Genomic DNA, 15,793 nt, shown 5'->3' on the forward strand with positions numbered 1-15,793 from the left:
ACCACCTTTACCTTCAACAAGGAGACCCCTCTTTGCACTGTGCTAAGAGTAACATCCCAGTAGACAGCAGCACATCAGGTCCTGCCTATAATTATGTCACACTCAAATACACACCAGTGTTACACCACGGGCCCTGGCTTACGGGGACTTGTTATAAAATCTTTGGAAAAAAAAATGGCAGCAACATGCTTTGCTGTGACTGTTTATTGTATTGAGAAGTCTACAAACTGGAGTGTTTAAGAAAGATTCACAAAGTACTCATTTGAAATCACAGTTTTGGTTCATCAAATTGCAAATATATTTTACTGTGTTGAACAATATATTCTAGTGCTGTCTAAAACACAGCCAAATTATTTTTATTGATTTATACATATTTAGTAACTTTTTGAACACCAAGATCAAGATAAAAATATTAACCTGCCCAATTCTAATTACTACTTTCCCTACACTGAACTGTTGTCTGTAGCTGTGCCCTCTGACCTTATCAATTTTAATTCTGTACACTATATTGATTTATAGACACACTTAAGGAGTTCCCAGCTTGCATTCTCAAAAATTCAAGCAGCAACACCTGTCAAAAGACAAAGTTGAATTCCCTTGGCAATGTGGAAGCATAGCTTTGTTAAAAGCACTCACTGGAAAATATTTTTAAGTTTATAGAGCATACAAAATAATTTACAAAGGGACGGATGACTTTAAAACAGCCTTTGGAATCCCCTCAGTATGTGGAAATGCAAATGAAGCAGCTTGCCAATCAGACACCGGTCTCGTTTGCTGTTTTGTTTTTATTCTTTGCTCCCTTTTCTGTGAGACGTGTGTTGTGTGGCGAGTGTGTTGTGAATGTGTTCCTCCAGGCTGATCTAACGTCAGCTGACCCCGTGATCCATGGAGGGCTTCTGCCTCCCCAGATGAAGGCTCCCCTGTTCAGGGAGAAGGGGAAGGAGCCAGTACCTCTGGAACCCCAGCTGTTGGAAATAAAGATTCCAGAAAAAGAAATCAAGGATATGCTTCAGATGCCAGAGGAGGTGTGTGCAGGAACTAACATCAAACGGACTTAAAATAAAGTTTCCAGTACATCAAAAATATCAACTTCTCAAAAGAAATACGAAAAATCCGAGGTGTGCATATACCATGTGGAAAAGTAGCAAAGCCATCTTCCAGGGTGTCTGGGCTGCCATGCGGCCTGAACTGGTCAGCGTCCTCCAACGTGGAGCCCCAGACAGAGCCAGGTGAAGGCAGGGTCATGAGCTGTAGCGATCCTGCAGAGAGACCAGTGGTCACTTCCCACACACTGGACCATCAGCATTTCCCAGGCTGCCCTAGAGGACGACACAGGGCACAAGTGCCAGCCACCAGACCCCATCACTGCACCCCAAAAGTGCAGACGACCAGAGGCTGGCGTTGCGGCAGCTGCCTGATACCTGGGACAGTGTGGGCTTTGGAAACCCACCTGGGTGGCACCTGGCCTGAGGTGCTCACGATCTGGGCTCCCAGCAGTGGGGAGGACTGTGATGCAGGGTTCAAGGTCACATGCTGAGCCCTCAGGATCACATATGCTGGGGAGGACGGAGGAACGAGTCTGGAGTCTGCTGAATTTGCAGTGACAACGTCTCTGCCCCACTTTTCTTGTCCAATGGGGATATGAAAGTGGTCACCTGCAATAGGGAGGCTCCTGGGAGGACTGACATGGGCCCAGCTGACCTGAGAAGCGTGAAGAGCCCTGTGGCCAGAGACAGAAACCTACCCAGAGGGGGACATCGGCAGTCCTCGGGGAGGGCACTCTCCTCTGCTAGGCCTCTCCACATCCTTCCCCATGACCACAGCAGCATCTGCTGGGGACTAGGGGCCTCTAGGAGGCACCAGAAGCCATGTGGACATAGTCCACTCCCCAGAGTCAGATGTTACATTAACAGAATCCTTCTAAAATAACTTGATGCAAACGAGAAGGTTCAAGAAACATGCCTTTCACATAATCTGAGTGGCCTCAGTCATTATATGCATGCAAGCAGTTCCATCTTTGCCTCATTTAAAAGACTGAAATATAATCTGAACATCCATTTGGGGAATAATTAAATTAGATGCATTTTCACCCCACAGAATACGATTCCTGGAGAATTTTTAATTACATCAGAATGCTCATAATGGCAGAGAGAAAAGCAGGATATAAAAATCAAATAGACAATATAATCCCTTTTCAATTTTAAAGAGATATACATAGAATCTAGAACTAAAATAAGACACCACAATTTTAACAGAAAATATTCCTGAGCAGGGGAATTATGGATAATTTTAATCTTTTAATAATTCTTTGTTGCAATCTAGAAAATAACTAGATAATTACTGAGACAGTTCCAGTAACAATTCTCCTAGAACTTAGAAAAAATTTTCGCTTGTTTGTTTTGAGACAGGGTCTCAACATGTAGTCCAGGCTGGCCTTGAACTTGTCATCTCCCTACCTCTGCCTCCCAAGTGCTGGGATCACAGGCATGTATCTCCAAGCCCAGCAAATAGAAAATTTTAAACAAATACAAAAATCATAATTTCTGGATTTCATGATGTCCTGGGTTCTGCAGCAAATACGTAAATCGATAATACACAATCTGATGGCCCCACAATCACACAGTGGGCCACTCTCAGTCTCACAGTGTCCCTGGAGCCCCATTTCACTGACCTGAATGGAAGTCATGACTCCGTTAGCAAACACGGAGAGCTTTCCAGCCACGGACCGCACGCCCTGCTTGAACTGCGCCATGTCAGGGGCGTTGGGCAGCACACTTGAGAGGCTGTAGTTTCCTGCACACAGAACAGAACCTGGCTTGTCCTTCTCTCATGGTGTGCCAGGCCTGGGGCCCAGGGCACTCATGACTTGGGCGGCCCAACCTCCTACCTCCTCCCAAGTGGCAGTGATGGTCCAGGAAGAGGGACCTAGAGTGGGGACCAAGCTCGGTGTGAAGGGCTAGCCCTTAAAGCCCCCTCTGGCACCACATACCCTGGCTCTTAAGGCTGGTGGGAAGCAGATGCCTCACCACGCTGTCCCATGGGATGTTGGAGGTGCTGGAAAAAGGGCATTGGTGCCTATGCTATGCTGGCTAGTGGGCACCTCCGGGCTCAGAGACACTTTGTCTGCTCATTGCACGTGAGCTCATTCATTCATTCATTCATTCAACAAGTGCTCGTGCGTGCTTCCTTTCACACGGCTTGTCAGGGACGGCACAGAGAGGGATAAGCCCTGCCCCCAAAGAACTCCTTGAACTCGGTCTCACCCGAAGTGAGGCCCCAAAGAACTCCTTGAACTCGGCCTCACCCGAAGTGAGGCCCCAAAGAACTCCTTGAACTCGGCCTCACCTCACCCAAAGTGAGGCGCGGCTGGGTGGAGCTCTGCCCTCCACAGGCTCAAGGCAGTAAATGACAAGGAATGGGGCTGGAGAGGAGATAGGAGCCATATCCCAAAGGTGGGTGAGGGCGGTGGGCAGATTTAAACAGATGGCTGGGCTTGTTTTGGAAGGTAGCTCTGGGGTTTGAGGGGAAAGAAGGAGGGAGCAGACAGGACTGGAGGCAGGAGGCTCACAGTGGCTTAGCACAGGTGACCACAGAGCAGACTCTGGTGTGGAAGGAAGTGGTGGGCAGAGCACAGTGTCCTGTGGTGTGGGGGAGGGGCTAAGGAGTTCAAGACAACTCAGCTCTTCAGAAAATGGATTGGTAACGGAATACATGTGTCAATTTCCCTGAAATGGAGAGAAACTGAAAGCAAGCCATTTCCAAGATTGTAAGAACAGTAAATTTAATAAGGAAAAAACACTCAACAGCTTATTCTGAGATGGCACAGCGACCAGTAATGTGCTGACATCAGTGAGACCCATTTGTGACAGAATCACAGCTGAAATCGAATCTCAGTCTCACAGACACTGTCTGACAGACATGGGTGACAAGTGACCAAGCCAATCCTATGACTGTGGACTGAGCGCAGAGCTCCAGGGCCCACTGGTCTAAGGTGACCACATTCCTGGACTCTGGGCTAACACCCCACACAGAGGGGCTGCAAGGTGCACAAGATGGGGGATGGTGTGGAGCTTAGAAACCAGGGGTCTGGCACCCAACAGGGATGTGCCTGGATTTGAACAACTAGAATCCATTTTCTGGGAAGAATATAGACTTGAGTTGGGTTTGGGGCTTCTTTGCTCTAAAATGGTTCTCACAGAGCTGACTCTGCTTTGTCATCTGCGGCCCTGCATGCCCCTGCCCCTTCCCCCAGGCAGGGCCACAGTATTCCCACTAACCCTGCCAGGAAGGTGTGATCACACTCCTGTGGACACTGACAAGCATTTCTCACTCAGTTGTTCAGCCACCCCTGAGGAGGGCAGCCCCCAAAAAAGTCCCAGGACATCCCTGGACAGTGGCTGTGTCACAGGAGGTATTTCAGATCTCTAACTGTAAGACGTGCTTAAACTGCACTGCTGGAAAACACTGACCCCTCACTTGAGCCACGAATTAACTAAAAGCAGGAGAAAAGCTTGGCATCTCTCCTTCACTTCGTATCTGTCTCTGCTCTAAGCCATTCTCTTGCAGTCACTTTGCAATCATCTTAGATTCCAGGAAGGACAGAACTGATAACATCTTCATGGCAAGGGATAGAAATTACCCCTAATAGTACAGCCTCCTCAGGATGGACGAGTTGCCAGGCAATACTGACTCTGGAAAACAACTTCTCTGGAACTCCTGAAGAATAAGGCCACACCTGTGGCTGGGACTGTCTCACTATGCACACCTCTCCCCCTGGCCCCAGGCCTTTGTCTAAAGCTGAGGCCCACATCTGTACCTGGAAGATGGGGAGGATGGGTGAAGACGGACTGAATGCTTATTCTGCTTCTTCCCCCGGCATGTCCTGGCTGTGTAATAAATCTTTCTCTGCTCTTCACTATGTCTGTCTCGCTCTCTCCTTTTGGTGGGACTGGGGTTTGAACTCAGAGCTTCATGCTTACAAGGCAGGCACTGTACTACTTCAGCTACACTTCCCACCATGTCTCTTTATTTGGCTTACAGTGGTGAGTGGCCATAACTGACATGTGGAAGCCCAGGAGTTTGGGACCAGGGTTCAAAACTCTGGTTTCTCTATGACCTGTTTTACTTCTCACCCTGAGACGACTAAAGCTTGACCTCCCTGACAGCTCACAGGGGAAATGTTAAAAAATGAGGAACACAGAATCACTTCTCAAAGCCAACTTTGGCTCTTTGCCAAAGAAATGCACTCTAAATAAACTGTAAATATTTAATAAGCACAGTTCAGTGCACTCACATTTAGGGCACTAATTGCAGGCGTCTTTGAGGGGAGCCTGGAGAAGATGGAGGAAGTTCATCTCACCTGCCTGGGCTTTGAATATGGGGACAAACTCTGCCAAACAGCAGATATCAGTGGGGCCAAGGTCTTGGGGTGGTTTGCGCACCTCACAAAGACCTTGAGTTGCTATGGATCAGAGTTTGTCTAGGACCCATGCAGGGTCCAAGAAATTAGTGGAACTTTTCTCAGTGACAGGAGAAGGAAAAGTGGGCTGGTAGGTTCTGCAACAATGGAAAAGGAGACTCTTCTTTGACCTCCAAGAGTATTGTTTTTTGAGTAAATAATAATGTCTTAAGAGTAAATCTTAGCGTATACATAGCTGGTGATATTTGCCATCATAGGTCTCTGCACTGACTTGCCTGACCATGCTGGGCTCCAGCAAGGTGACCTGGGGGGAGTAAGGGGGATGGGCTGTAGGAGCCCTAGGAGGTGGCTCAGTGCCTCTGTGACAGAGGCAGGTCACAAGAGGAAGATGCCCTGAAGGGCTAGGATACCAAGACTTCAGAGATGAGAGTACAAGCCCAGGGGCCACAACTGCCCCCACCAGACTTGTGCCAGGAAATGCCAGACAGGTAGCAACTGACCAACAGCAACAGTCTCCCTGCACTTGAAGCCACTGAGGTGAGGCCAGGGGAGCCATGATGGCCTGCTGCCTGCCACAGCAACAAATGTGCAGGGGCTAGCCCACTTGGACCCAGGCACCACCTGCCCCTTCCCCACTGCTGTGTAACTGCTGGCCACTCTGCCAGCATACATTCCTTCCACCAAGCCCAGCACCCTGGCAGTGCTCACTGCAGCTGAGGGCCACAGCCAGTCTCTATCCCACCCAAATGTCCACGCAGAAGGTCCCAGACATACAGGGTTGTCCCTATGGCCTTTTTGGTGCGGCTTTTTCTCTGGGACTGAAAGGCCATGTAGCCACCCAAGGAGGTCACTCCAAGCAGAAAGTCTCACAGTCTTCCACAGAGCCACGCCCAACTCCCAGTACTGGAAACACAGGGCACAGAGGGCATCAGGACTGGCCTGTTGACTCCTGGGTCCTCCTCCCCCATCCTCCTCCTCAAAAGGGGACTTGTGAAATGACTTTAGAGGATGCTTCACCTTTCATGCTAAGCAGAGGGCCGGCCTCTCCTCCACCTGCGGCCTGGAGGAGGCTGCCTGGGACTCGCAGAAGGCCTTCGTGAGGCTGGGGCTGCACAGGGTAGAAGTGGAGGGAAGTGGCTCGCAGGAGACCATTAGGCCATGCTGAGGCTCCCGCCTGGGCTCCAGGTGTCCATCCTAGCCAGCCCTGAGATGACTGGATACCCTGTCACTGGGGTGTGGACCCTTAGGATGGATGGTGGAGACAGGCACTTTCAAGCTATGTGACTCTCCTGGGGAGTCACCTATTCCTGTGGGCTTCTGTCCACCCTTGAGGGTCACAAGAGCCTGCAAGGCACCTGCTGTGTGCTAGAACCCAAGCGGGTGGCACCTGACACACAGCCTCTCATCTAGGCCTCACAGCGACTTCATGAAGTGGGAGTTATTCACCTGCTTAACAGGCAAGGGGACAGAGGCTCAGAGTGCCATCACACACAACCAGGAACGGCTGCAATCTCCAGGAGTCTGTACTGTCTTCCTGGATGGCCAACACCCTGTGGCTCTGGTACCACGGCCACACTGTGCTAGAAAACACTCATCTCCAGCAACATCCTTGAAGATGACTTGCCACAGGGCACAGGGCACAGGTCACAGGTCACTGTGGCACAAATCTCATGATATTCTCTTCCCACATGTGAGTCCTCCCTGGCTCATGCAGGTGACAATGTCTTAGGACAGCAAAAAGTTATGGAAACACCATGTGCTCCCGTGTTGTAGACATACGGACCTGAGTCAGCCTCACCTGTTGTCTGCTTCCTCTGCTCATCGAACAGATCAGCGGAACTTATGGAGGAGCTGGCCGAGAGCCTCTCCAGCCGGGCCCTGGTCTCATACTAGGGAAGACAGGAAAGGGAGCATTAGGTTCCCAACCTTGGGAGCAATTTTGCAAAAAGAATGCTGAAGGGCTGTTTAGAATGTGTTCGTCCCCTAGGCTCTGTCCCCAAGGTCACTGAGTGGTATGGCCAGGCCAGGCCCAGGGGATGGCAGGAAGCTCCTGTTCTGCGTGGCAGCCAGGTCACAGGCAGACAGATCAACAAAGGATGGTACTACCAACATGGGAAGCACTCAGGGCAGGACAGTGAGAGAGAGAATGAGAGACAGAACTAGAGAGTATGACAGAACGAGCGAGAACGGGAGACAGAACGAACGAGAACAAATTGCTCTCGTATGTTGCGTCCAGCTGCTGTCAGGAAAGGCCACCATGAGAAACTCTTCCAATGCCCATCACACATTTTAAAACTAAGCACGACAGACTTTATCATGACTATCTGTGTGTGTACAGTGCTGGGGGATGGACCCAGCGCCTGGGAAAAGCAAGTGCTCTGCCATGGAGCTGCACTCCAGCCCCACCATTGACTTTATTGTTGTTTTTTGGGGCACTCGAGTTTGAACTCAGAGCTTCACACTTACTAGGCAGGCACTCTACCACTTGAGCCACGCCCCAGCCCCCATCATCAACAAGGCAGGGGTTAGGGGCTGGGAGAAGAGGCAAGAGGCCACTCTACTGTCCAGTGCTGGTAGTGCTGAAAATAAAATTAGCATCCGGGAAAATAACTCTGCAGGTCCCAGAAGCCTAGCAATCCCCCCACCTCCAGGAGCTCGGCCAGAGCACACCACACTTCAGTAGAGAAGGCTGGGGCCCATCTGTGCCACCTGTCCCAGCAAACTCCACCCGAAGGGCCCCTTAGCATTTCTGAGGAGATGGCAACTGAAAGTGATGCATGTCCCCACAGCCTCTTCCTTTAACTGTGGTGGAAACTCTCAAGTCAACTACTATCTCAGAGGCCACCTGAAGTTTGTCCAGCAGCGATAGCGCAATGGTTACTCAACCCAGCTGCCCTCCCACTGGCGGCAGGCAGGTGACCAGGCAGAAGGCCTGGCTCCAGTCCTGCCCCTCCGCGGGCCCCCATATCCAACCTTCCTTCCTGTTTCTGGACCCCCCAGGAGCTCTCTGGACTTACATCAGCCTGGGATTGTCTTCCAAAGTACATGTCTGAGGAAATGGCCTTCACATTGCCAAACTTCTTCTGCGCCTCATCTGTACTGTCAGAGAGCTCATAGTCTGCCTTTCGGCGAGTAGTAGGTCTACAAGAAAAAACACCCAGAGGAGGTTAAACTAATTTGTGGTGAAGCAAATTCACTTCTCATTTATACATTTTTTTTTTTTTTTTGCAGGACTACTCTTGTGGGGCAGGCACTCTGTCACTTCAGCCACTCTTGCTTTTTACCTGAGCCAGTTTGGGACCTACCTATGTTTCCCTCATGGCTGGATTTAGGCATGAACCAACCACTCTTGACTTGTTTTTGAAAATGGGGTCTTGCTAACTTTTTGCCAGGACTAGCCTCAAATCATGATCCTCCCTTAGCTGGGTGCTGGTGGCTCACACCTATAATCCTAGCTACTCAGGAGGCAGAGATCGGGGGATCATGGTTCAAAGCCAGCCCCAGGGAAATAGTTTGCAAGACCCTATCTCAAAAACACCCAACACAAAAAAAGGGCTTGGTAGAGTGGCTCAAGCGGTACAGCACCTGTCTAACAAGCATGAGGCCCTGAGTTTAAACCCAAGTACCATCAAAAGCAAAACAAAAAAACTCCCCCAAAAACAAACAAAAAACCATAACCTTCCCATTGTCTGCCTTCCAAGTAGCTGGGATTACAGATGTGAGCCACCATATCTGGACCTAATTTATACTTTACATAATATACATTTCACATTTTAAAAAGCCATAGCAATAATCTTGTAAAAGAATTTTAGGGTTCTTTAAAAAGCCTGCAGCTGGGTGCGGTGGCATACCCCTGAAGTCCCAGCTATTCAGGAGGTAGAGATTGGGAGGATTGGAGTTCAAGACCAACCTAGGCATAAAGTTAAAAGACCCCATATTACATAAGCTGGGCATGGTGATACATACCTATAATCTCAGCTATTCAAGAGGTATAGCTAGGAGGATCACGGTCCCAGGCTGGTCTGGGCAATAGGTGAGACCCTATCTGAAAAGTAACTAAAGCGAAAAGGGCTTGGGGACTGGCTCAAGTGGAAGAGCTTCTTCCTAGCAAGTGTATAGCCAAGTTCATATCCCAATACAAAAAAAATTTAGCTCAAAAATCCTAATTAAAAAATGATTTGAACATAAAGGAGTCCCTGCTTGAAATGATCTGTTATTTTACATTTCAGACACATTAGAAAACTGCCTGCATTATGTGTGCAGGGAGGACCTGCTCTCCAATACATAGGACATAAACTGAGTAGGGCACCAGACGTCCCAGTTACCCAGGGCAATCGCAGGTTACACACGTGGTGCCCCTTACACTCTCAAAAGTTGCCTTGTTTGGAGCATAAATGATACGGTACTTCTTTCATGATCACTCATGGAGAAAGTCCTTCACTCTCAGTGGATAAACAGACCTGGCAATGAGGACGGAAAGACATGGCAACAGCTGGATACACGAGTTACGAAGCCAGCCTGGGATGACCCACCCACATGGCACCCTAGCAGGACAGGAAACAGACCAGGGGTGGTCAGGGGGCTGAGTACAAAAGAGTGCAGAGGAGATTGGTGGTTGTGTTTGTGAAAACTGGCCCAACTAAGCCAGACATGGTGGTGTCTGTAGTCCCAGCTACTTGTCAAGCCAAAGGCAGGAGGCCAGCCTGGGCATCTTGAGACCCTGTCTCAAAATGAGCTGAAATAAAAAAGAGCTTGGAATATAGCTCAGAGGTAGGGAACTTGCCTAGTATGCTCTGAGGCCCTGGGTTTGATCCCAGCACCAAAACAACAAAAACAAAAGACCCTCACAGAACTGATACCTAAAAAAGAATTTTTACTGTTTGCGAACAGTGCCTTCAAATGGGGCACAATGACTCACTCCTTGTGTGGCCCCCCAGCCCAGGGACTCAGAGCCCTGAGGAAGAGTACATTATGCTTGTTTCATGACAGTTCCATAGGTACTTCTGATAAAGAGCGACTTGTCTAACACACACGTTGTCTTGAAACAAACAGCATCACAGAGAACTATGAAAGGTCTCAGGCACCCCATTACCAGAGCTTTCCAGGGACACCTGGGCTCCCCACTGCAGCCCCAGTGTGCAGCTCTGACCTGTCTGAGGAGCCTGGGCCTTTCACAGCTGTCTCGGTGTCTCTGTTCATCTCCTTTTTCCAGTAGGTATCTGCAGGGTCATCCCAGCTAGAGAAGGAGCTGCCTCTTAACTCCATGGGGTCATCAAAGTACCTGTAGGAACAAAAGGGGACAGTGACTCGAGAGGCCTCATGGATGTTGACTTTTACCAGACTCTCCCAGATAGGTTTAACTACACTTCTTTGCTCTCCTGGGCTTAGGGGCAGTCATGTGACTAGATGTGGCCAAGGAACAGGGGCAGACAGGATGTGTGTCATTCACAAGGCCTTTCCAGTGACTGCTCAACACAACCTGTCCCCTCTTTTGGGGATACAGTAAAGAGGTCATGTTTTCCACATGTTGAAGCCTCCAGCAGGTGAGAGCGCCATTAGCCTGGACAGATGGGGAGCTACATGGGAAAAGGGAACTCCAGACTCACAAAGATGACTTTCTATACAGAGAAATAAACTGCTGTGTGTTGAGCCCTTGAGAAGTGGGGCTGTTTATCACCACAACACAGCCTGGCCTGTCTGCACAACACGAGACAGCTGAACATGTTCTTCGCCACAGTCACAGAAGGCATTTGAGAATGCTGCTCTCGAGAAGCTTCTGGCTGGCATGGTGAGCACATTCACAAGCACCAATGATGTAAAGGATGCTCGCTGACCTCCCCGTGGAAACTGGTCCAGCCACTGGTGGGTGCCAAGGAAGTGCCAGAACTGGGCTGGGGGAGGCTGGGACGTGCAGATTTTCGCAACTCAGATTCTGGTACTTAGAACTGTGTAGACTTAGCATCACTCTAAGGAAATGACATTCTTCACTTACACAGGTCGCAGTGCTTGTCCTGGACTGGAGGCCAGCAGGTTACTTCCAGACTGCTGGACTATCAGAAGCTGACAGGCAAGAGGGAAAGCCCTCTGCCTGCATCCCCTGACCAGCCCACAGGTGGGAGGCTTCCCTTCCTACACTCACCCACGAGGGGCTCTGGGGGACACACAGTCACCCAGCCAGGCCTGCACTGCTGTGGAAGCATGGCGTGAGCAGGTCTGAACAGCAGCATCAGTCTCTGCAAGTCTCGGCATCGTCATCCTTTACTGCCATCTCATGTTTGAGTTTTAGACCCCAGTCCACCACACTGCTTTTCTCTTTGTTAGCCCTCCCATGAGGCCCTCACTCCACACTGAAAACAGCCCTCAAAGTCCATGGGAAGAGCCCAACTGTCAGAAGGTCAAGGGTTGCACTGAAGGCCTCACTGACTATAGGGCTCAGCAGCGTGTGTCAGTTCCATTATTGTGAACTCAGTGTATCACTGCATTGTTTATATCCTGGGAAAAATGGAATTCGGTAGAAAACAAGAGCCAAGGATGTGCTCAACCTTATTTTTAATAGAAACAGCAGTCTTTCATAATTCATAATATGCAAGTTCTAATGGCTGATGAATAATCTGGAAGCAATAAGAGCTCTTTGTGGCACTAATGTGCCGGCTTTCAGAGAGTCTGTAATCATTTTGCTTCAGGTGCCAAAGAACCTAATTGTATCCAGCTCTGTTGATAGTGGCCATCAAGCAAGGAGGATTGGAGAGGCATTTGTGTCCCTAGACAATCTGTGGGTCACCATGCACATCTCACCAAGGTCTCTGTGGCAGGAGTCGAAGCAGCCTGGTCTACATCAAAACACCATTTGCTCCCAGGTTTCAAACAGCAAACAACTGTTCCTTGGCAAAAGAGGCCTTTAGGACTAAAGCTACTGACCGAGCCTTGGGGGATGGGTTCCTGAAGACCCTATAAGGTTGACACAAAGCCCAGCAGGAGCTTGTCCATGACCTGAGGCCATGAGGACCTGGGAAGGTCCCACTCAGCAGGTGACTTCACTTGGAGCCCTTTCTCTTTCCAACCTTGCTATCAGGTGACAGTACTGGCAGTGTGAAATTTACTCTTTCCCTTCCTACACTGACATCTGCTGGCACTGCTCACGGGCAGTGACATCATCAAAGGGTGTGGAGATGGCAAACAGACCAATGCCAGGAGCTTCCTCTAACCCCAGCTCATTCCTTCACTTAATATCTATATCTGAAATCATGCAACACAGTTTCCAAATCAAATTATAGATTTAATTTATCTGGCATAAATTGTATTGAAATGCTTTTAAAGGGTGTGGTTTGGATATAACCCTAAACAAACTGAAACCCATGCTTATCCAGGGGATAAAAGACAGGCAAATATGGCAGCATTAAAGTCGCTGAAGGTCCTGACCACAGGCACCACTCAGCTGCTAACTTTTTCTTACTACTAGGAACTCAGTAATTTGGAACTATACTTACAAAATTTTTAAGGATAGTACTTTTTACACAGATCCTTGTTAAAAAAATTCACAATTAGATTCTAGCTAACATATATTGCTGTGTCTTATTTATGAAATAATCTGTTACCCACTTGCAACGGGAAGCACCTCTGGGATGGAGGCATGGTTAACGTAACTGCGTAACGACAGTCACTAACCATTTGCTGTCTTTTGATGGGGTTTCTCTGTTATAATAGCTAGTCATCACAAGAATCAAACACTCTTCCAAGGACTCTCTTAGCAGTCACTCATTTCTCCCCCATTCTTCTGAGCCACTGCTATGAGCCCTGCTTTACACAAGAGGAAACTGAAGCACAGAGAGCTTAAATAACATGATCTAGGTCATCCAGCCCTCACGTGGCAGGGAGGTTGCCTGGCTCCTGCACCTACATGCTAACACCTTTGTTCCGCAGTTCTGCTCACCATCAGAGACATGCCAGGCTCACCTGGTGCCTGTGAGGATCCAGTTCTTGGAGGCCCTCACAAAGCAAGATGACTAATGATGAGTCTTGTTCTCCCTGCCTTTCAGGCTGCTGGAACCTGAGAAATGCATTCCCCACGGTCGGCTTCCCAATAGGGCCGGCCATATGTCTTGCGCCAATCAGACAGTGTGTGAAGGACAGGGACCCAGGCTGTACTGTGGGATCCCAAGTGGAGCCGTGGATTTCGCTAATAAGCACGCATACACAAATGGCATTTATTTAACACTCCATCCTGCCAGATGCAGCCTCCTGAAGCTGGTGTTCTGCAACCAGAGGACCTGTGTGACAGTCCACCTGCTGTCCTGACTCTTGCAGCTCTGTCCTGTAGGCAGGAGTTTGCACACTCTCCACTAGATAAACATGTCTCTCCTTGTCCAGCTTTAACTCTATGTTGCTGATTGTATTAGGAAACACTGTCCACTTATAAATGTTTCCTAGTTTTCATTGCAAAGACAGACTTGGCGCCAGGCACATTGATTTCTACTTGCTCCTAAGGCAAGCCAACTAATAACCCATGGCAGCCGCTGTTTTTCACAGAGGCTTAATGATGATCATTAATAGATTACCTTGAGCTGGAAGTAAAATATGAGTCATCGTTGTCCTCATGGTACTTTTTTCTTGGTTTTGCCAGGGTGGGAGACTCCTGTTCTATGATCTGCATATCTGAAGTCACTGAATGGGAAATGCCACTTGAGAAAACAGAATAAAAAAGGAAAAATTACACCACTTACTCATAAGACTTTCGTCCTGGTGAATGAAAAAAATGAATGTGTTAACCTACATTTTGAACAAAGACAAATTTATCGGTAGGGTTAACAGGAGCAACAAAACAATTTTTCTGGCTTAAGCTTTGAAAACATGAACTCTTTGTAAGTGGTGACTACGGAGGACACAGCCACACACGTGGGTGCACTGTGGCATCCATTCCAGTATGTACTTAATGAAAAGTCACACCTGTGTTCCTTTTCCTCAGGAAAATGGCTAGAGTGAAGCCAAAACAAGGGCAGAAATACCAACAAAATGCCTCTCAAGTTGAAATGAACACAGCCAACATGACGTCACAGTGAGCAAACTGCACCAAACTCTGAAATCCAAGAAAACTGAGCCTCACATACCTCCTGGAATTTCCAAGGCCCATGCCCAGCCGCTCTGCTTCCACCTTTTTTTTGCCACTCGTGTTCATCTTTTCATCTTTCTTCATTTGAATTTCAAGATCCTTATAGGCTAATCGTAATGAGGAAACACTGCCAGAAAAACCAATGTTCCTTAATTTAGGTTTAATCTTATGTGCTTACTTGAAAATGCTAAGCAAAATCAAACCTGCAATGCATTCTTTTACCCTCAAGTCTTTCTGTAGTTAACAACTGTGATGGCAGGCTGGCGTCTTTTTCAAGTAGATGCTCAAGGAATTTAAAGGATTTGACAGCCATTTTTGCCTGCTGCTCTTAGAGGTTAACTCACATGACCTTTTATTGTCTGATATTATCATATATGCCTCAGTTACTTCCCTACAAGGCAGTAAAGGGCAAGACTTCCCCCTTGGATTGCTACTTGATTACACTTCCCCATGACATATTATACGGAGTATGAAGTTAGTCCCACTGGTCAGCTGTGATTTAAGATAAAAAAAACCACATACACACACACACACACACACACACACACACACACATAAACACACACAAACATACACATACACACATACATTAGACTTCATAAGTAGATAAACTAAGGAGGGACTGATTAATTGAACAAGGATTCTTCAGTTTATAAAAGTATTTCCTGTAGAGTCTCTATGTAATCAGGCTTTGAAGAACACTGAAAATGGGGGGGGGGGCTGGTGGAGTGGCTCAGGTGGTACAGCACCTGCCTAGCAAACAGGAGGTACTGAGTTCAAGCCCCAGTACCACCAAAAAAACCCAAAAAGGAACCAAGTCCTCTCAATCTAGCCAGGCGCTGGTGGCTACTCAGGGGATCAGGGGATCGTGGTTCGAAGCCAGCCTGAGCAAATAGTTCTGTGAGACCCTATCTTGAAAAAACCCTTCACAAAAAAGGGATGGTGGAGTGGCTCAAGGTGTAGACCTTGAGATCAAGCCCCACTACTGCAAAAAAAAAAAAAAAAAAGCCCTGTGATAACACAGGGATGAAGATGAGGACAGAATTTCTAACGAGGAACAGTTTGCTTTTGTTCTTTCCTTCTGTTAATGACATAGCAGGATTTCCTTGGTCTGCTTTAATCTGGGAGGATTTTTCCCCTTTAATACTCCACTATAGAACATATTAAGTTATTTTCTTCCTTAGCAAATAAACAATATTCTTTCAAGTATAACTTTTTGGGGAAAACAATAGATCTCTTTAAAACCACAACAGATACATAGCTTCAGC

At 48.1% G+C, this 15,793-nt stretch overlaps 1 protein-coding gene across 8 annotated transcripts in view; it reads right to left on the reverse strand.

Annotated features, from left to right (window-relative positions):
* Positions 1 to 15,793, reverse strand: part of Arfgap3 (ARF GTPase activating protein 3) — a 97,114-nt gene that overhangs the window by 50,606 nt on the left and 30,715 nt on the right. Inside the window, exons 10-17 of one of the 8 annotated variants that reach the window (XR_012451024.1) lie at positions 14,524 to 14,652; positions 13,975 to 14,097; positions 10,569 to 10,700; positions 8,437 to 8,560; positions 7,218 to 7,308; positions 2,672 to 2,793; positions 1,451 to 1,655; positions 187 to 1,259 (exon numbers count right to left, since the gene is read on the reverse strand). Coding sequence is in view for 5 of the 8 variants with exons in the window: in XM_074084614.1 (XP_073940715.1) it covers positions 1,278 to 1,319; positions 2,672 to 2,793; positions 7,203 to 7,308; positions 8,437 to 8,560; positions 10,569 to 10,700; positions 13,975 to 14,097; positions 14,524 to 14,652 (778 nt within the window). In the remaining 3 variants the exon portion in view is untranslated. Of the gene's footprint in view, positions 1 to 186; positions 1,320 to 1,450; positions 1,656 to 2,671; positions 2,794 to 7,202; positions 7,309 to 8,436; positions 8,561 to 10,568; positions 10,701 to 13,974; positions 14,098 to 14,523; positions 14,653 to 15,793 lie in introns of those variants that run through there. The other 7 variants (XR_012451022.1, XR_012451023.1, XM_074084614.1 and 4 more) reach the window with 7 other exon arrangements.

Source organism: Castor canadensis, chromosome 8 (assembly GCF_047511655.1).
Source record: "Castor canadensis chromosome 8, mCasCan1.hap1v2, whole genome shotgun sequence".
Classification (NCBI taxonomy): domain Eukaryota; kingdom Metazoa; phylum Chordata; class Mammalia; order Rodentia; family Castoridae; genus Castor; species Castor canadensis.